This window comes from Monodelphis domestica, chromosome 2, assembly GCF_027887165.1.
Source record: "Monodelphis domestica isolate mMonDom1 chromosome 2, mMonDom1.pri, whole genome shotgun sequence".
Taxonomy (NCBI): domain Eukaryota; kingdom Metazoa; phylum Chordata; class Mammalia; order Didelphimorphia; family Didelphidae; genus Monodelphis; species Monodelphis domestica.
The window spans coordinates 151,835,338-151,857,038 of NC_077228.1; the positions used below are offsets into that span (position 1 = coordinate 151,835,338).

The 21,701-nt window shown below is 37.2% G+C and overlaps 1 protein-coding gene and 1 long non-coding RNA gene across 4 annotated transcripts in view; one reads left to right on the forward strand and one right to left on the reverse strand.

Moving 5' to 3' along the window:
• The window catches only part of MTR (5-methyltetrahydrofolate-homocysteine methyltransferase), a 157,096-nt gene that overhangs the window by 90,997 nt on the left and 44,398 nt on the right, over window positions 1–21,701 (reverse strand). For all 3 annotated transcript variants that reach the window (XM_001378286.4, XM_007481573.3, XM_016430236.2), the window contains 6 exons: window positions 16,406–16,512; window positions 11,159–11,218; window positions 10,638–10,732; window positions 6,488–6,588; window positions 4,391–4,452; window positions 2,741–2,808 (listed from right to left, as the gene is read on the reverse strand). In XM_001378286.4, the coding sequence (XP_001378323.1) occupies window positions 2,741–2,808; window positions 4,391–4,452; window positions 6,488–6,588; window positions 10,638–10,732; window positions 11,159–11,218; window positions 16,406–16,512 (493 nt within the window). The remainder of the gene's footprint in view (window positions 1–2,740; window positions 2,809–4,390; window positions 4,453–6,487; window positions 6,589–10,637; window positions 10,733–11,158; window positions 11,219–16,405; window positions 16,513–21,701) is intronic.
• Window positions 195–21,139, forward strand: LOC103106493 (uncharacterized). The gene is made up of 3 exons (XR_008916244.1): window positions 195–341; window positions 5,285–5,347; window positions 20,745–21,139. It is a non-coding gene; the product is annotated as an uncharacterized LOC103106493 (long non-coding RNA).

The following is a 21,701-nucleotide window of genomic DNA, read 5'->3' on the forward strand; positions in this document are numbered from 1 at the left end:
GGCTTTGTTTTCTTTAGATTACTCCATCCTACTTAGTCTAAAAAAAAACAGGAATGTCTACACCCATACTTAAGGATTAAGTATTTAGGAGGATGGCCTATGACAAACATGTGCTAACAAATGACAAATCAGAAACAACTGACAGAGCCCTAGGCTGTCCTAAGTCAAGCTTAAGCTACCATTGTTACATGTGAGATGCAGGAAAGTGACGTAAAAACCATCTATATATTTCACATCCCTTCCTCTCTCCGGCCTCTTTGGCAGTGGAGAGGTGGCTGGCAGAGGGTGCTGAGAGTTTTCGGGTCATCTTGGGTGGCGGCTACTATTGTCCGGGTTTAGCGGTGAGTTTTCCTTGATATCATATTGGAGGAAGCTGAGTAGCCTAGTTCAGGTGAGGCATCTTTACTGCGCCCTATCAGAGTTTAGGCTGATTCTTTCTCCTTTACCTCTATCCTCTTTACACTATCCTCTTAGAAAGCCAATAAGCTTCTTCAGAGACCTCATGGCGGAGGACTTTGAATTCCCCCTGGCACAGGCCAGGTGGGAGAAATCCTACACCTTTTCCCTCTCCCTTCTCACCTTCCCCCTATATTAATTAAACCACCATAAATTTGCAAACTGACTTGGGTATTTTATTTGGGATATTCCCTGGCGACCAAAATTAATTTAGATTAGGTCACAACCCTAAAATTATCCCTGTAGTCTCCTGCATCCCCAGGTCCTTGGCTCAAGGCTGAGGCCCCTTCAGCTAAGGGCTAATTAGCCCTGCCTGGATCGAGCCAGGGGTTAGGGTAAAACCCTTAATGTATAGGCTAGATATCTTACCCTATCCTCTCTCTGATTTTCTTACTTTCACTTTCTATATTTTATAAACAAATTGTTAAAATAAATCTCTTTGGAATTTGACTAAATTCCTAGAAACCCTACTACCAAATAATTCAGTCCAACCTTTTATATTAATCTCCTACATTCTACCAATTTCTACCTGACAATACAATCTTTCAACACCATGCCTTTTGGCTGCCCTTTGCCCATGCCTAGCATGTTCTCCTTCCAAACCACTGCCTCCTTACTTCCTTCTAGTCTCAGTTACAATGCCACATAACACAGGAGGCCTTTCTAGGTCTGTCATAGCTCCCATGGTAGATAACTTGAGATGATTTTGTTTTCATCACCTCTATGTAGTTATATGTGTGCTGTCTCTCTCTCCCCATTAAGCTCCTGGAGGCAAGGTCCATGTTTGCCACTACCTTTGTATTATTCCAAGAACTTAACACATACCAGGGTAATAGTAAGCACTTAATAAATCCTTGTTGACTGACAACAAGTTGAATTGAACAGTTCAATGTGAGTATGGTAGGGAGAGGATAATACTGAGAAAAGAATGAAATAGTTAAAAAAAAAAAAAGCAAATAGTCCCAGACAAATTGTTTTTGTTCTTCTTTCCACAAAGCATAAGTCACTGGCTCACCAGTAAGATAATGTTCAGGTCTAGACTACAGAACACGGTTTGATAATGTGATATAAACAGGGTAAGGTACAAATAGTTTGTAAAACTGTCATTTCTAGAAAGATAAAAAAATAAACACCATTCACATTCTCCTAAGTACCCTAAACTTCAGAGTATGCTTAGTATCCAGACAATCATGGTTTTGAATGATGAAATATGTTGTTCTAGCTATGACTAATAGCTAAATCCTTCAATACTCTAATGAATCTGTTATCTCACTGATGTGAACATCCTTTCCAACAAAGCAGATCACAAGCCTTCCATGGCTGCCCCATTCTGTGCAACTCTCACTCCCTAAAAAGTCAACCCAGAGGGTTCACATAACATGCTAAAGGCCTTCCTTGTTTTTCTTTTGACACTGCATGAACTAGTAATGAAGCATGTGACCCATTAATTAATTATCCTTAGCTAGGAAGATGCCATCAAATTTTCTAGGACCAACAGGCATTTTGTACTCAAATCTTTCCCCTGAATTCTTAGAAGTATGCATATGGTACATAAAGTTCTGTGAGTTTTTTTTTAGTGGAAACAAAATTAAAACACATAGAAAAAAAGGAAAGCAAAATTCAATTGTCTATAATTCAAATTATGAGGTGGGGGAAGGGGTAGTGTCAAATTCTTGCTATCTAAAGTGAAACAATTGAAGAGTCTGAAAAATGCAATTCTTTAAGATTCTATTACCCAAGCCCCCAAAGCAATGAGAAATAAGCTCAGTTCCACTTACAAGCATTTATCACATGAAGAAAGATTTAGCTGAAATGACTACCTCAAGACCACTAAACTAGCCAATGGACAAGTTAAGACAACAAGAATGTTCAATTCAACTTATAAACCTATTATGTTGCAAAAAGCAATGGACTTGGGAATAAGAAACCCTGAATTCAAGATCCAGTTCTTTCCTATTAATGACTATGCAACCCTGGGCAAGTCATTTAATGTCTTTGAGCCCTAATTTCTTCATCTATAAAATAATAATACATTCACCATCAATTTCACTGGGCTCTTATGAGGAAAGCATTTATGTAAAAAAAATTATGAAAATATGAGCTCCTCTCCCCTATACAAATAAAGATTTAAATGGTTTCTGAAAAATATGATTGTCTTTCAGGGTACAATGTTGACTCCCTCTTCCTTCCATGAAAGTATTCTTCATGAAATCACAGTCCTTTCCCCCATAACACATGACTTTTTCCTCTGGGAGACTGACCTCAGCTCAGTGGATCACCTTACCTGATATGAGCCGGTGTGGTTCCACAACAACCACCTACAACATTGACCAAACCATCTAATGCAAAGTTCTGTAAACATAGAAGATTGTAAGAAGTTAGTTGGAATTCCAAAATTTCCCCATCAATTGAATAGGCTCAACAAAAAATAAAGACCTCCACTTGCTGAATTTCTAAGAATACTCTAAAGAAGGTTCAAGGAAGAAATGTTGAGTATTTAACTATGGGAATAAATGTTAACACATACCCTTCCCACCTGACTGAAAGAAAAGTAAAGCTAGTTATTTGAAATCTGTTTGCATTACCAAAAAAGTTGCAGTAAGAAATTATCCTATCAGTCTATCTCAATAACTGTTTAAATATACAATGAGTACATATGGACAGAATAAAGAATCATTACTAAGTCCACCAGGAAACTTCTATTATCACTGTGGATTGCAAATATTTTGTTTGAATATCCCTATCTGGGCTTCCTTCCCTATATGAGGTTTCTTAAAAGGCCAAGATTGATTTAAGACCACATGGTCTCTTCCTCTTCTGTCTAATTGACTTCTCCTTTAAGAAACTAAGTTTAAAAAATTAAATTAAATTAAAAAGAAACTAACTTAAGTATAACTCTGACTCATCAATACTTCCTAATCCAAAGTTTTTATTTTTTGTATTTGTTTTTAGCAAAAACATGGTTTTTATAAATGCCTCCCTTCATGTGGAGACTAACAACTTCTCAGCATGGTAACACAGATACAAATCTGAGCAGTGAGTCCAGGAAATCCACATTCAAATACCATTTCTGCCATATATTGGAGGAATGGCCCTCTGCAAATCACTTAATCACTCTGTGCAGTCCACGAGCCATACTAGCTCCCATCAAAATCCTTTAATGTAAGCATGCAATCATCAGGGAATAGGCCTCGGAGTCAGAAAGATAAATCAATTAGTGTTTATTAAGTGCCACTATGTCCCAGACACAATGCCAATGGTGAGGATGCAAAAGGAGGCAATGGACACTCTGCTCTAAAGGAGTTCAGCCCAAGACCCATGTAACAACCCCTGAGTGACCCTAAGCAATGCTCTAAGACTCTCATTTCTATTGGTTTTCTTTCTCTATCTCAAGTGCTAAGAAGAGGATCCTACATGTGTTTTGTTATTCAGTCAGTTTGGTTCTGTCCAAGTCTTTGTGAACTCATTTGGGGTTTTCTTGGCAAAGATTCTGAAGTAGTTTGCCATTTCCTTCTCTGGTTCATTTTATAGTTGAGGAAAATGAGGAAGAGGGTTAAGTGATTTGCCCAGGGTCACACAGCTAATTAAATATCTGAGGCCAGATTTGAATTCAGGAAGATGAGTCCCTCTATGCAACCTAAAATTGGCACTTTATCCAATGTACCACCTAGCTGTCCCATCCAATATGTAACAGTTGCTTAATAAATATTGGTTCTGATAGAAAAAGAAAATACTTTCATCAAGAGGTAGCCTGAAGAAGTACAAAACATGAAAATTCTGGTTCTAAATCTGTCACTAAATAGCTATAAGTACACCAATGAAATTCTCTTTTCTCCATCTATAAATAAGGAAGTTGGACTACATGCTGTCTAAAATTCTGTCAAGCTCTAACAGTCTATGATCCTAAGACTCAAGGTTGAGAAAAAGTACAGACCTTTATGTGCATAGCAGTCATTTCAGGTGTTTCATCATATTCTCCAAAGGTATTGGGAAGACCTAGAGAAATATTTTTTAAACTGAGAATTAGAATATAATTAAGAAGAGTAAAATATTCATATCCTTTACCTCACAGACCCCACTGCTAGGTAGATGACCCAAGGAAGTACAGGATCAAAAGAATGGTTCCATTTGTACCAAAATATTTATGGCACCTTTTTGTGAGAGGATTAGAAACCCACTGACTGGAAAAAAATAGTTAACCAAAAAATGTGGTACATGAATGTTATTATGTAATAAGAAACACTGAGTATGATGGCTACAGAGATGATCTTTCTTATCACATTAGATATAATCATAATAATCACATTTACTGATGCAAAATTATGTAAGCAGAAACAGTAAAATGAGAAATGCAGACATCTATTATGGAAATTGAAATAACAATAATAAAATTGATATAGAATGTTATGAAAATGGTGACCAATGGTAATCACTCAAAAAAAGAGATAAGGGAATGCACCTTTGAAAAGCTGGGGAATTTTAGGTATGGAATGCTACATATACTATTCTGTTATTCTCTTTTTCGATCTTTGTTGTAGGAGATGGCTCTCTGAAAAATGGGGGGATATATTAGGAAACGTAGGTGATATAAAAACAAAGGATATCAATTTTTTTCAAAACTAGATGCAATTAACATACTGCCATTCTAAAAGCTTTGAATAAGAATAAAAAATTTCTCTCTGATTTCAATAGCAATTATAAGGGTACAGGGAGGAACTCCATAAACATAAAGGAATGCCATTAGCCTTTTTAAAAAATAAACAAGCATAAAGACACATGTCACAAAAAATAAAGAAAATAAAAGTACATCATTCCTTTTTCATCCCAGGAAATGAAAAATTCAAGGAAGGTGTAAAAAGAAAGAAAAAAAAAGCTTCAAGCATAAAGAAAGGTATTGGACTCTTCTTCCCTTGCCCCAGAAATTATTCTTTCAAAATGACAGCAGTATTTTTCCATAGCTGCTTAGCGGGAGGGATGAAGGGAAGGGGGGGGGGGGGGGGTTAGTGTATCATTATTTCTACTTTGAAATAATGAGCATCTGCTATATTGGAAATAAATAAAAAGTCATTAGTTTCATTACAAATTACATCTCCCCAAGCACTAATTTGGCCTCCAACTATCTATCTGTTTCTAGGTGTCATTTATTATACTCGCCCACAAACCTTGAATTCTCCTACTTTTAGTAGAAAATAAAACAAAACTAAAAACATTGGTAGGTTTTTCTTTGTTTGCTTATTTTTTAAAATATAAGAATCAGGGGCAGCTGGATGGTTCAGTGTTTTGAGAGCCAGGCCCAGAGTTGGGAGGTCTTGGGTTCAAATATGGCCTCAGACCCTTCCTAGCTGTGTGACCCTGGGCAAGTCACTTGAACCCCCCATTGCCTAGCCCTTACCACTCTTCTGCCTTGGAATCAATACCCAGATTCCAAGACAGAAGGTAAGGGTTTAAAAATATATATATATATGAATCAAGTAAGCCTCATAAACTTCATTTTTTACAAAAAGTCCCAGCAGGCAGAGTTTCCTACAAAATGAGAGAACTGGATAACATGACCTTCTAACTTTAACATCCATCCTCTTAATTTATAAAATAAACTTGTGCCAAGAAGGGCTATCTATAGCCAATTCTTAATTATTTAGGAGCTGGTTACATAGTACATAAATAAATCATACAATGCACAAAGTGACAAGCTATAGTAAGTCCAAAAAATAAACCAGATAAATAAAAATCCTATTTCTTCATAAAAGAAAGGAAAAAGGAGAGAATATTTTTTTCATTATTACAAAGAAAGTTTGGCAAAGGTGATATCTCTTATCACTGAACTCTGGGGAAGACATGACTAATTTGGCAGTTCAGGGTGTTTGTCATTGTTTCTTCAACATAAAGATAATCAAAAGGTTTGAGCCTCCTAAAAGGTACACCTGGACTGGACCATGAAAACATTTCTAATTTCAAAGCCTGATCAGCCTCTTTGCTTCTTTATTTCTCATTAAACCACATGCATGCAACAGGTACTCATTAAAACACAAACCTGCATTGGGATAACAGAGGACATATGCTGATGTGCACTTGCCAAGTGTTTCAATGAAAGGTCTCATTTCCAGGGCACCTAAAGCACAGTTTAATCCCAGGCTGATGGAAAAAAAAATAAGAAGAGATTACAGGCCTGCATTTCATATCAGAATACATACCATGTAGGTCTTTCCATGTCCCTCTCCTATCCAAAAAACCTTTGCTGGCCCTGTACTGCCCATGAAATACAGTATAAACCCATTATAATCCCCAGGCCTTCTACCACCTGCCACCAAACTACCTTTTTGATCTTAAATAATATTCTTAACATTTATTAAAGGCTCATATATACAAAGAAATATACTATGCAATTCAGGAAGAAAAAATATAGAAAAGACACAGCCCCTGCTTAAAGGAGCTTAGAATATCCTAAGAGATAAAACACAAATATAGATATGATGTGATATTGTATATTATGGTAAAGAGCAGTGGTGTCAAATTCAAATAAAAACAGAGGCCTATAAACCACACACAAAGATCCTTATGGGAGCATACTGATTTAGAAAGTCACGTACTAATTTTATTTATGCTTTGTTGTATTTTTAAATGTTATATTGGTAAATATTTTCCAATTTCATCTTAATCTGGAGTGACTACACTATGACCCAATTGCTATCTATGGTTAAGAGAATTATAAAAGAACGTTCCAAAAAAGAACCAAGAGAAAAACCTGATACAATGTAAAGTCCATGAAGACAAGATCTGTTTTATTTTTCTCGACCTATTACTAGTGCCTAGCCTAAAGTAGGCATTTCATAAATGCTTACTGATTGACCGAATGGAAAGGCTTCCTGGTGGACATGGCATTTTAAATGAACTTTAATGACTGAACAAGTACTCACAAGCTTCCCCACTCCCCCCCAAAAAAAAATTCTAGAAAAAGGGATCAGTAAGCTAAGAAAGCAGAGGGAAACTATAATAAGTGTTGTTTGGTTAAAACAAGGAGTATTCTGAGGGTAGGTCAGCACCATCTACAGTGAATAAGCCTGGAAAGGATCTTGAGAGGGGTCTTAAATGTCAAATAGAAGACTTTGAACATATTGGAATAACAACAGGAAACTATGAAAGAATTTTAAGCAGAAGAGCAATATCACCAGATCTCTGACCAGGAAAGATGATTCTAACAGGGGAATAAAGGATGAATAATTAAACTGAAGCCCAAAATGGGGGAACCAATAGGGCAGGATGCCAACTGGTGCCACATGCTACTCCAGGGGAGGATTAATGATCTCAGCCAGGGCTCCAAATAGCATTTGAATATTGGTGTTTAGTTAACATTTCCCCAGCTGTCCTTTGCTACTTGATTGAAGGAACAAAGTCTCCTGTTAGATGTCTTTCAATTCTTGAAGTAGCAAATATTAGCCACATCTCAGACTTCTCCCTTCTATTCATATCGTCCATCTTCTCATTAAACTTGAGGTACTCTGTTCCCCAACCCTGCTCTATCCTCCCTGGCCTCTGCTTTTTCATACATTCCTCACTCTCCATTTGGAATGGATTCCTCCCAAATTTGATTCTCACAAGAAAAATAGTAGGAAGGTAAATGGTATTACAACTTCCACTTAACAGAACTAAAGTCAAGAAAGCTTAAAAGGCCTATCAAAGGTCTGTGATTTTTAAAATTACTCCACCCTACTCAGACAGTACTTTAGAGGAAGATAAAGTTGTAATCTCCAGATTGAACAATGAAGATACTCAACTCATACCTTATAGTGAAGCTAGAACTTTAAGCTAAGTCTATTTTTAGATCTAATACAAGAAGGTGTTAAGTAACTATAAAGGTTAAATTGATCACAAAAAAGTCAAGTAACTCACAAAAGGTGAGCTTACCATGGAAGTGTGAAGTAGTTCAAAAGATATAATCTAACCAGAGAAGGTGAGAACTAAAGAGTAGACAGTCCTGGAGAAAATCTAATCAAAGAAGGTGAGAACTAAAGAATGGGCAGTCCTGGAGAAAAGTGTCTGCTGTGATTGGTAGACGCGAAAATTTAGGGGAGGTGACACAAGAGAAAATTTCTTTAAAAGGAGGTCTAGAAAAGGCAGTTGAGAAAAGTTCGGTCAGTTCAGAGGAGTAACTGAGCCTGGAGGATCTCCCTCAGACAGCTTCCTTGAGAAGGTCTCCTGGTAAGTGATAAGACTGACTTCCTTTCCCCTGGGCTCAGGAAGGCCACTTTAGTCAAGGTCTTTAACAACTGCCTGGCTCAGCCTGAGCCAGAGCAGTTTAAATTAACTCTTTCCTCTCTCTCTCTCTCTTCTCCTTTATTCCTTCTCCCTAAATTAATTAAAATCACCATAATTTCCAGCTGACTTGGGTATTTTATTATTTGGGATTTTCCCTGGCGACCAAATTAATGTAGATTTTCAAGTCACAATGCTAAAAATTATCTTACAAGTCACATGGCTAGGTAAGTATCTGAGGCAAGAAATAAACTTGGGCCTTCCTGACTCCAAATACATCCCTCTTATCCACTTAGTCACTTAGTTATCAGGAAAAAAGGACATAACTCAGGCAACCACATTGGTCAATAAACATTTATTGTTGCTTAGTTGTTTTTAGTTTTGTCCAACTCTATGTGACCTCATTTGGAATTTTCTTGGCACACATAACAGTGTCATTTCCTTTTCTAGCTCATTTTACAGATGAAGAAACAGAGGCAAACAAGGTCAAATGACTTGCGCAGGGTCTCATAACTATAGTGCCAGAAGCCAGATTTGAACTCAAGAAGATGAGCCTGCCCAACTCTAGGTCCAGCACTCTATCTTCTTTGTTATCTAGCTACCTAAAATATTTGTTAAGCACCTGTTATGTGCCAGGCACTGTGCTAAACACTGAGGATATAAAGAAAAAAAATGAAGTCAGCCCCTGCCCTCAAGGAGTTCACAATCTAGTGGAGGGGAAAATGAACAAGTGTGCATAAACAAGTTATGTGTAGGAAATATAGGAAATAATTACAAGAAGAAAAGCAATAAAATTGTAAACCCTTACCTTCCTTCCATTTAGAAACATTGGATATCAGTTCTAAGGCAGAAGCACAATAAGGGCCAGATAAGGCACTAAAATTTTAAGAGGAATTGGTTGAGAAAAAGCTCCTTCTAGAAGATAAGATTTTAGTTGGAACCTGAAGAAGGCCAGAGATGGGAGAGCATTGGGAACAGCCAGAAAAATTATCTGGAGCAGAAATACGGGGTGTCTTTTTTTGTAGAACAAGGCAGGCAGGAGGCCAGTGTCACAAGATTGAAAAGTACGTGGTAGGGAGTAAAATATAAGCAGACTGGAAAAGCAGAAGGGGACTAAGTGATAAAGGGCTTAGAACACCAAAGAGAAGATTTTGTACATGATCCTGAAAGCAACAGGGAGTTAATGGAATTTAGCGGGGTGGTATGAATGGATCCATGCTTTAGGAAAATCATTTTGGTGGCTGAATGGAAGATGGATTAGAATAGAGAAGACCCAGCACCAAAAATACTGCAATTTTCCAAGAACGACATGGTAAAGGCAATGTCAAATGAGAAAGTCATGACCATGAGAAATGTTCTCTTCCCTGCCCTGCACATGTTTTTATATCTTCAGAAAGCAGCTGGTTTGAATCAGTTAGGTTGCTTATTAGACAGAGAGCCAGGTCTACAGATAGGAGGCCCTGGGTTCAAATGTGGCCTCAGGTACTTCCTAGATGTACCCTGGCAAGCAAGTCACTTAATCCCAAATGAAAAGTCCTTACCACTCTTCTACTCTGGAATTGATATTTAGTATCAATTCTAAGATGAAAAGGAAAAGGGAGAAAGGGAGACTCTGAGACAGGGAGGAAAAAGAGAGGAGAAAGAAAGAAAGCAGGTTTACATACATTTCAATTAAATAAATATTAAGCACTCATACTATCTGTTATCTAGGATAACTATGGGAAACAGGAGAGAGAATAATACTGGGGATAGGGTACAATGATGTAAAAAACATCAGTAAAAACTTTTTATATATTACAAGTAAGGCTCCCGGTAGGTGCTAGGAATAAAGACAAAAATGAATAACAGTCTCTTGCCTCAAGGAGTTTATGTTCTGCTACTGAAAAAATCTGAATAAGAAAAACTGAGTGAAAGAAAGACTATTCACTTACCATAGCGGTTCTGCATGGCTCACGCTAATGACAAATGCCTCTCCTGTCTGTCCAGACAGAGTTCGCCCACTCTTATCCACAATAGTCCCTGAAACCTGGATTTTTTTTTAAAAGTCAAATTAAAAACTTAATTATGAATTAAAATAAAACAAATTTAGACACAAGTCATAAATATACTCTCTGTACTTGTTTCACTAAAAGGATGAGATCCCTGGAACTCAAAGAAAATACTTCTTTAGTTAAGGGCAGGCTTAAAATATACAAAAAAAAAAATATTGATCCTACTTCTCCTTCTCCCTCCACCTGAGTTTCTTTCTCAAAACTTCACTGCCTCAGTGATAAAAGATTCACCATTTGTCAAAGATTAGCAATAAGAAGGACCCAAACTGGAACACAGATTCCATAAAAAGATGTCCAAAAAAGGCATGCAACTCCTACCACTCTCATACCTGCTCTCAACTCAAAAGAGGATAGAAGCACAAAATGTATTTTTTGAGAAACAAATAAACTTTCTAACTTACAAAGATAGGCCGGGGATCATATCCCTCTTCGAAGAGTTTCTGGAGTGCAAACAAGGCTGCCTATGGAACAAAAAGAAAGAGATTTCTGAAATTGATTTCAAGGTCAAGTCAACCTGGACGATAGCAAAGGGAAATAGTAGTCACTGATTCTAAAAGTCTCAGCTGTTCAGTCATTTTTTAGCCATGATCCCATTTGGAGTTTTCTTGATAAAGACACTGGAGTGGTTTGCCATTTCGTTTTCCAGCTCATTTGACAGATGAGAAAACTGAGGCCAATAGAGTTAAGCAGCTTGCCCAGGAAGTCATAAGCTAATAGGTGTCTGAGGACAGATATGAACTCAGGAAAATGAGTCTTGCAGACTCCAGGCTGAGCATTCTAGCCACTGTGCCACCTAGCTGCTCTTTTTTTACCATGTTATCTCCGTGTAAGTCCCTGAAGCAGGGACAGAACACATCTATAGGACCTAAAGTTATCCATTTTGGAGATGCTCCACAAATAAGAAATGTACCATCCATAAGAAACTAATGAACATTTAGAGAATAGTGTTCCACATCTACCCATTTCCTACTAAACAAAATGAAACTGAGAAAAAGGTAGGAAATAGGGTTTTGATCTCCTTTTACTGTTTTTTAAACTAAATCTATATTTGATCAGCTAAAGCTGTTGTCAACATGGAATCTAGAAGTCCCCGTACTTGTAGACCAGAGGGACCATTTAGTTTGGGAGGTGAAAGCCTCAGGTTTGAGCCTGTTCCTATGAGAATCTACCCCAAGGGGAATCTCAGACTTAACAATCCACTTCAGACAGGGACTAAGCCCAAGCCAAAGCCAAGTGACTCTTTGGCTCATTAGGCAGGGTGTCAGTCTAGCAAGAATTCCATCCTAGGAAGGAGGGTGTGATGTACCGGGTGAGGCTTCTGGAGACAAGAGACACACTGACCCAAACCCTGCTCCCAAGGAAGTCATGAGTAGGGTGGAGTAGTTTTAAAATTCAGTCAGAGATACTGGAGCCCCCTTTGACAGCTCCTTTTTCCTTCAAGAGAAAAGCTCTCCAGAATCAGACTTTAACTCAAATTCATAGGTATATCCCAACCTCTGAAAAGTAACTGTCTCAAATAACTAATAGATCTTCTTTGTCCAGCAACCTGTTCCCAAGGAAGTCAGAGAGACCAGAGCCCAGAATTAACTGAATTCTCTCTTTTATGATCGGCCTCTTAAAGTGACGGGGGGCAAGAACTATCTGTTCTGCTTCTTAAAGCAAACAGTGAGACTACTTAACTTCCTCTAACATAGAAATTCTGCTCCTAAGGAGAAGGTGAACATTAAATAAATTCCTTATAATACTGTCCATAAGAAAACACTTCCCATTCTTTCCTGGGCTTCAGAAAGCAGCTAGTTTATATACAATTCAATTCAATCAACACTTAATATACATGCCATACATAAGTTTCTTCCTAGATCTGGGCAGAGAATTCAAGAGAGCTTGGGTTCAAGACTGCTGTTTAATGATCCTATTACCAAAACAGAATGTATACTTTAGGTTTCAGGGAAAAGGAGTTGGAGAGAGGAATAGTAGCAAAATCTCAGTAAAAATTCCAGCAACCCTAGGTACGTAGGGATTTGTGGAGTATCAACTGGTCTCTGATCTCAGGGAGATGCAGAAAACCGTAACTAATCTGACTACCAACATAATTACTGACAATCAGAACTTTCAGATATTACAAACCTTACTTTGAACATAACAAAAATGATCATTTTGGACATTAAAATAAATACTACCTGAAAGTTCACCCCTCAAAATAATCATTTCTTTCCGAAAACCTAAAAGTCCTTCCTTTCCCTCTATTCACTGATACTTCAAACATATAGACTTAAACACATCTAAAAAAATAGTGATTCTGCTCAATATAAAACTATATAACATATGTAGAGAACAAGAGATCTAGAGCTGGAAGGCTCTGGGAACACCTCAGGGCCAATCTAATCCAACCCTCTCATGTGCAGATGAAGGACATTAAGTGACTTACTCAGGGTGACCCCAGTAAGTAAGAATCCGAGGTGGTGTTTATCACCAGATGCTCTGGCTTCTCTCCCTTAGTACCACTTGGCTTCTAAAGGGTAAGACTCACCAAATTATTGAGATCTCATAAGGCATGAACAGGAACAGAACATCCAGATCAAGAGAGGGAACATCTCCTTCAGCTCTACTCTGAACTCAAAGAGTCTGGTCACCTCTGGAGAGATCCACTTGTGAGAGGCACATTTAAGGTGTTCAACCACAGAACCACAAGCTGTCTCATGAAGAAGAAAAGCTCAAGAAGAGGCTAAGGATCCATTTATCAAATATGTAACTAAAAGGATTCTTACACTGAATGACTTCTGGGAAGCCTTCTATTAAAATTCAACAATTTAAGAGCTCTTTCCACAGAACTTAGGAAATATGCTTGCATAAAATATTTTATGCATAGAAATTTACTGTAATTGGCATATTCTAGGCTACAATTAGATTGTACACAGGAAAAGTTTCAACATGGAATAAAATGTCCCAGTCATCATTTGATCCTTACAATAACCTCAGTGAGGTCAGCAGGGAGGCCATTATATCCTCTTATCTTTACAGGTAAGGAAACAGAGGCTCGTATTTGCTTGTCCAAGGTTTCACAATTAGTTTATTAAATGACTCAGAATAGAATAAAAGACTCTTCTCATTCCCAATCAGAATTCTAATTCCTAACCTAGACTTTTTCCACTACATGACCTCAAGCAAAAAAATAAATGTATATATTAATAGCAGCATTTTTGTGGCAGTGGAAAAAAATACTAGAAACAAAGTAGATGTCCAATAATTAGGGAATGACTAAAAGCTCTGTGGTATGTAAATTTGATGAGATTTATTGTTGTTCAGTTCTTCAGTCACACCTATGGACCCTATTGTCCATGGGGTTTTCTTGGCAAAGATCTCAGAATGATTTACCATTTCTTTCTTCAGTGGATTAAGTGACTTGCCCAGAGTCACAGAGCTAGTTAGTAAATGTCTGAGGCCAAATTTGAACTCAGGTCTTCTTGACTTCAGGACCAGCAATCTATCCCCTGAGCCACCTCACTGTCTGTGTAATGAAATATTACAGACTTAAAGAAAATATGGAAATAAGGAATTCAAAATACCATAGAAAACTTCTATAAATTGATGTCTTGAATGAAGTAAGCAAAACTAAGAGAAGGATATACACAATGACTACAGTAATGAAAAAGAAGACAACACTAAGAAGAAACCAAATTCTAATTTTAAGGTCCATTCTTTGGGCCCAAAAAGACAGCTAATGAAGCACTGGATTTGGTGCCAGATAACTTGGGGTCAAATTCTATCTTCATCACTTACTATATGTGTGACTGAGCAAATCACTTCCCCTCTCTGTAAAATGAAGGGATTAGCCCAGAATCTCAGCTCCAATGACGTCTAACCACTTCAGAAAAGAGGTGGGAGGCTCAGGACCAAGAGTGCCAAATGCACAGTATATACTGTATGCTTCATCTATCACCAGTCCATAATGTACACTGAACATACTGAGATAGCCTCTGATTTTTTTCTCCAATCTCCAATGATAGACACAAAATAAGTAGGTAATAGAAAATGTTTGTTTATTAATTTTTTTAAGCTTTCTGTTGTTGTTATTGTTGTTGAAAGGGATGGTCAAAGGCAGCTAGAGATAGCACAATGGATAGAGCACTAGTCCTGGAGTAGGGAGGACCTGGGTTCAAATCTGACCTCCATGTGTAATATTCTAGCTAAGTCACTTAACCCTAATTGCCTAGCCCTTTTCACTCTTCTATTTGAAGAATCTAATTCTTCTAAGATATTGATAGAAGATAAAGGTTAAAAAAAAGAGATGATCAAAGCAGTTGAAGTGTATTTTAGGAAATGAATTAAGTATTAAGAAATCAATAAAAACTTTTTATAAAGTAATTATTTCCTTATGGTCTTTATTATTAACTGTTTATAATAGTTCCATTATAGTAATCTACTAAAGTGTGTTTACACATACTCCAATTATTGAACATTTTGGTTTTTTCCAATTATCTGAAGTTCCAAATAATATTTTTATTAATATCTTTGTAGCATTAGGATTTTTTAAAAATATAACACTTTCATGGTATATGCACAACAATATAACTATGACTATTTTTTGACTGGACTTGTGATTTCATCAGCCTAGGAAATTCCCCATGAAAAAATTCCCCTATCAATGTAGATTGGCCCCTTATTTGTAGCTTAAGAGTTTTAAAAGAGCTCCCTGAAAAACTAAAAAGTTTGCAGACTTGCCTAAAGGCACACAGCCAGTATATATCAGAGGCCAACCTTGAATCCATCCTCCAAAATCGAAGGCTAGTACTATATCTATTATGCTGCACTGCCTCTTAAACATGAACACATAAAAGAAAAAATGAATAAGAATGAATGGACCAAAGGATACTAATGGAGACAGAAAGGAAGCAAATGAAAAATTATGACATTTTATAGAATAAACTTCATTTATTTAAATGTAAAAAGTGGCAAAGAGCATTTAATCAATTGTAATGAAGTTCAATATTGTTTATAATAAATCATTTAAAGTAATTTGCTGGGTTTTTTTAAAGGTTTGAATTCTGTAAAGAAACATGCTATATCAATGTCAACTTTCAAAGCTGATCAAACAAGAAATTATTAACATTACAAAAGGACTGATTGTCATAAAACAATTCTCTTAAATACTGTAATCTTTAATACAATTGTTGTTATTACTTATCTCCTTGACCAAAAGAAAAGCCAAAAGAAATGAATGTAAAGCGACTAAAAAGAAAACTAAATTAATGGGTATATAGGAAGTCATTTACAAAAAAAAAAAACAAGGGCTTTTCATAAAGTATGCCAGCAATACATCTCTCTCAGAAAAAAGTATATAAACTTCAATTGAAAGATATTTGATGCCTTTAACGAGAGAAACTATTTTAACAGATTTGTGACCTTAATCTTGTGAGTACATACTCCACTATTTCAGCCAATTTTTATAATTTTTGTATTCTAAAATTTAAAGAGAAGTTATTTGGGGGGAAACTTGTATTATACTACTAATCTCTATTACATAAGTACAATAACATTTTATAAAGGATGAAATTAAGAATGATACTTAATTCAATTATGTCAATGAGAGTCACTTAAGACTGTCTTTTATTATTTCCCCCACCAAATTTTCTCCTCCCTAAACTCACCTTAGCATTGGCAGTATCAAAAATGGTTTCTACCAATAAAATGTCAACTCCACCATCTAGAAGTCCTCTAGCCTGTTCCTGGTAAGCTTCAACTAGCTCATCAAAGGCTGAAAAATATAAATCATACAAAGTACATCAGACAACAAATATTTACTGAACATCTGCCTTGTAAAGTACAATACATGTAGTTTACATTGGGAAAATATTTCAACATGTGTGAATCATACATATAAATTGCAGAGTCCCAGGACATTACTATTTTTTTGCAAGACACAGGCAAGAGATTTGTGGTCCACTTGTTCAAATACAGAAAAGCAAACGAAGTCCCCAGCATAACCAAAGATGTGCACTGGGGGGTTGCTCTTTCTGACTGTAAAATAGCTTTTCTGCTTCATATAAGAGACGGTTTTTAATAAATCAATTAAGACCTAAGTATACATGTAAAGTACAACAGGTCTGCCAAATGGATTTATAGACAGTATTGGTTTGAGTGTCTCCTAAACTTAACAGCTACATAAAATGAAACAATGAAACATAAAAGAAGTAACATCAAAAAATGTTAGACTGATCCCTTATCATCATAATTATAAATGAGAGGCTAAGCATTCCCCATATGATGAAGTATTGAAATAGAACTCAGGGGCAGCTGGGGTAGCATAGCAGATAGAGCATCAGTAGGGAGCTAAGAGCACCTGAATTCAAATCTGGCCTCAGACTCTGACTATGTGAACCTGGGGCAAGTCACTTAATCCCAATTGTCTAGCCCTTGCCACTCTTTTTGTCTTGGAACTGATACTTGATAGAAGGTATGATTTTCTCTAAAAGGGAAATAAAAGAAACAGAACTTAAAATGTTCAACCACAGAAACATACACAATTCTGATTTCTTAGAAATTTCCTGGAAAATTAGAAAGATGGCCTGATATAGCAGAGAGTCCAATAACCTTGAAATGAAGAGACCCATGGTTGAGTCCGGGATCTGATTCTGTGTGATTTACATGCTATTTAACTCCTTAGACTCGGATTCCCTTTATCTAAACATGAACAAATGAACTATACGAGTAACTGGAGCTGTAGGGGAATCAAGTATAAGCATTCCTTTTGTCCCATTTGCTCTAAGCAAAGAGTCTCCCTCTACTCCTCATTCTGACATCATAAATGTCTGCTGAAACAAATCAATGATGAGTAAATTCTGTTAACTAAATCCCAGGATTACCATTCTCAACAATTTAGGCCTCAAATCTTTTTTCCTGAGCCAGTTCAATGCAATCACATTTTTCATTCAAGATGCCTAGTAACAAGACATCTAGATTATATCATTCTGGGAAGGAGCAAGTACCTTCATCTCAACATGGTGATTTCTGGTAAGGGAACTACCTGGTGACCCTAGTCTTAGTATGGAGGTATTTTTTTTTTTATTAGTTTGTCTGGTCAATTGGTTGAGTTTTTGGAGATGAGGCCTCCCGGGCTTGCCCAGCATGCACTATGGAAACCACTCTTGGGCCCAATCCCATCCCTAAGAGGCACAGGATATTTGAAATGTCCCATTTCTCACCTGAGCCACCTCATCCCCTTCTTAAGCAGCCCAATGGCGGCCCCTATTCACAGAGGTTCACCATATTGGAGCCGTATTTTAAGAGGGTATCAGCTTAGTTCTATTGCAGCTCAGAATACCTGAATTCAAGTGATCCACCAGCTTCAGTGGATACATCCCCCTGGTAGCAGGAATGTATAGGTATCTGCCCCAAGACCAGAGGGAGGTATTATGATAAGTAGAGAAAGGAATTGGGGAAATCCAAATGCTTGTTCCAGACCCTTCCTCCCACTCTCCAGTGCTTAGCCCCAAACTGAAAAGATATTTCTCATGAGCTGACCTAGTGTAAGGATGGCAAGAAACCTTGGCAGATCCCTGTGTTTTGATGGGCAGGCACAGAGGTAGCAGTCTGGGACAGCAAAGGATTGTGGGTGGAGAACTGTGAGCTGAGGGGAATTCTGACCAGCCCAATTGATCTAGCAAACTCAATGTGAAAAGATATATATCTACTGTCCTGTTCAAAAGCAAACTGTTTTACCTCCCTTTACTCACTCTCACTCTACTTTAACAATAAGAAAATGGATTTTAAGGATGTTCTTTTCCATCCCCTTCTTGGATGGCACCTCAAACTAATCCACTAATTTTAGTTTATTAAAATATTAACTTTATACTAAAATATAGGTTCAAATTCCCTAAGAACATTTAAAAACGGCCTTTGATCATCTGGCAAAATGATTCAAGCTGAACCTAAGATTCCAGTGTGCTGAAGCTTCTATGCATAATAACTGAACTGTCAAAAGAGAAAGGCTAGTAAGGCCTGAGGCATGCTGGCAGACACTGGGGGAGCCTCTGCAATGCCTACTTGTCCCCAGCATGTGACCAGCTCCAGTAATCCTCTTAATCAAATGGATGAAAAATGAATTCACCCAGAACAGTAAGAAGTGCTGTTAAACCTTCAATCAACCCAAAATTGGCTGGAGCAGGTAAGACAAGGGCTGATTCAAAGAAACCAAGGCTTTCACTGGGATCCAAAAATCAACCTTCTAGGTACAAGACGGGGGAAGCATCTTGCTAGCTATCTGTGTGCCTGAAGAGAATGTCAGGGGTCTGGTGGCATGAATGCTCAATCAATCTAAGGAAAGAATGATTAATGGAAAAATACTTTGAATGATACGCTCTGCAATATTGATACTCACCTTCCTAGGCTATGTGAGACTCATCACTACGGCAAAGGTACCCACATGCAGGTTCAGTGATAAGTTGTTAGGCTTGGAAAACCTTTGGGTAGTAGACAATCTTTAAACCTATAGTCTATACGTGCCAACTCAAAATTTAATAATTCCTGTTTTATTTTTCCTCCTTGCTTGGTCCTCTGTCACTTTCCCTTCCTTTATATAAAAGTAGGCAAGAAAAGAAGAGAATGGAGCCTGCTTGAAGGTGATTTTCCTTCCTGTTAGTGGCTATGTGCATAAAGTTTTGGAGAAGGCATTGGCTTAATTGGGTGACCAGGAGTTTACAATTAAATCCTCTTTTATCTGCTAGTTAAAAGATCTTGCAAAATTCAATCCTAATAAAGAAATCCAAAGAAGAATGACCCTGTTAAAGCAGGTCCATTCATTTTTTTTAAGCTATCAGGATAGGGGGCAGCTGGGTAGCTCAGTGGATTGAGAGCCAGGCCTAGAGACAGAAGGTGCTAGGTTCAAATCTGGCCTCAGACACTTCCCAGCTATGTGACCCTGGGCAAATCACTTGACCCCCATTGCCCAGCCCTTACCACTTTTCTGCCCTGGAATTAATACATGGAAGGTAAGGGTTTTAAAAATAAAAAAAATAAAAATTTTTAAAACTGCCAGGATGGAAATAGAACAAAGTGAGGGCCAAGCCCTATTCTAGCAGTCAGAAACCTGTATAACTGTTTGTGTTTATATAACACCTTACCTCTTACAAATACTATGTCACTTACAAATATTGTGTCATTTAATGCTTGCCACAATAAAGTAAATATATTCATTTTAAGGATTAGAAAACTAAAACTTGAAAGGAAGGCTGTGACTTGCCCAGGGTTACTTAGCCATACGGAAGAGCTAACAATTCTTTAATTGCTTCAATGCTTTCAACACAAATTTGTTCCATAAAATTCTATAATTTATAACTATGCATTGAAGTATATAGTATTGCTTCTTAGAATTTTTTTAATCATTAGTAATATCTTTCCTCACCACAGAATATTGTTGCTATAGACTTACATATGCACATTTCTATGTAAGTCAGAGCTATATTCCTAAGGTAGAGGCAGGAAGTCATAGTGGATTAAAGAGCCAACCATGGAATCGGAGGATCTGGGAACAAGTCTCCCCTTTGACACATACTGGCTGGGTGACCCAGCACAACTCATTTTTATCTTAGTGCTCTAGGGAATCCTCCATGAGAGACTATAAAGTTGCAGAGGAAGGGATGACTTATACTGGTAGAAGGAGCTTCCTCATCTGGGCATTCCCTGTACCAGTGAAATCACAGATCCCCTGTACTCATAAATAAACACTTTCTCCTTTGTTAGAATCCTTGTACATAAAAATTTTATTTCTCTTCCCTCACGTAAACAAAGTTATAGCTTTTCAAAAGTAGAATCCCAAAGAAAAATTCCTCCTCTGAGGCTTTTGATTCCTCTTCTTAACAGTTAACAATCCAAAGACACTCTCCTGGCATCTACCAGATAATTAACATGTATCTTATGCTAATTACTATTTAATTTTTTTGCTTTCATCCCTAAAACTAACAGATATCTTTTCCTCTTTTCCCCCAACAGCTTCATAGATAGTCTGGGTGGTACCAGATGGCCTCAAAGCACCTGACATCATGGACAAGATCTTCCTCATACTCCCTGTTGGTTAACCTTGGGTAAATCAAATTAAATTTCATGACCTTCCACCAATTATTGTATAGCTCTGGAAGGACTGAGCAGCAAATTAGACATACCCTATTCTACCAATCATCATCCTAGAACCTCCCAAAAGAGAAGGAAGCATATCTTATAAGCATAAAAGAAAGGACCTTTGCTCTATGTAACAAGGGAAGGCTGGAAAACCATCTTTGGAGTTACCACTCCACATCCCCCATATCTGGATATAAATTTTGAGGCCCAAAGTACCCCACTTCTGTCTCCAGCCTGCTATGAAGAATAAAATCTACTTTGACATGTAATCTTATTTATGAGTTTCCTTTTCCCTTCCCCAGCATGGACACTTAAGCTACCACATAATCACTCATTCTGACAGGCATTTGCTAACAAAGGTCTTAAAATTGGTAGCATAAAATTTATCAAGTCTCCTCTTTCTTAAATTCTCCAAACTCAGGGAGTCCTCATTCTAAATGTCATAGCTGGTGGACCTAATTTAAATTAATAAGCATTAGACCTGAGACTATACTCGAGATTTTTTGACTCCAGGTCCAATGCCTTATGTACTCTTAAAAATTACATGATGGCCAAAAAGGTCCTAAATTAGCTAACATTTATTAAGCGCAAAAGAAAAAGCACCTTCTCTCCCCTGACTTCTTTGAAGAGGTGGGAGGTTATGGGTGTGGATCACCATACATAATAACAGAGTTTTTCAATATGTTGGTTAATTGTGCTGAACTGTTGCTTTTCCCTCTTTTTTATTATTTATCATGACTAAGAAGGAGAGAGAAGAATAATACTTTGGGAAATTAAGGTGATTTAACAACAAAAGTCATCATCAAAAGTTTTTTGTTTTTTTTTTAAACC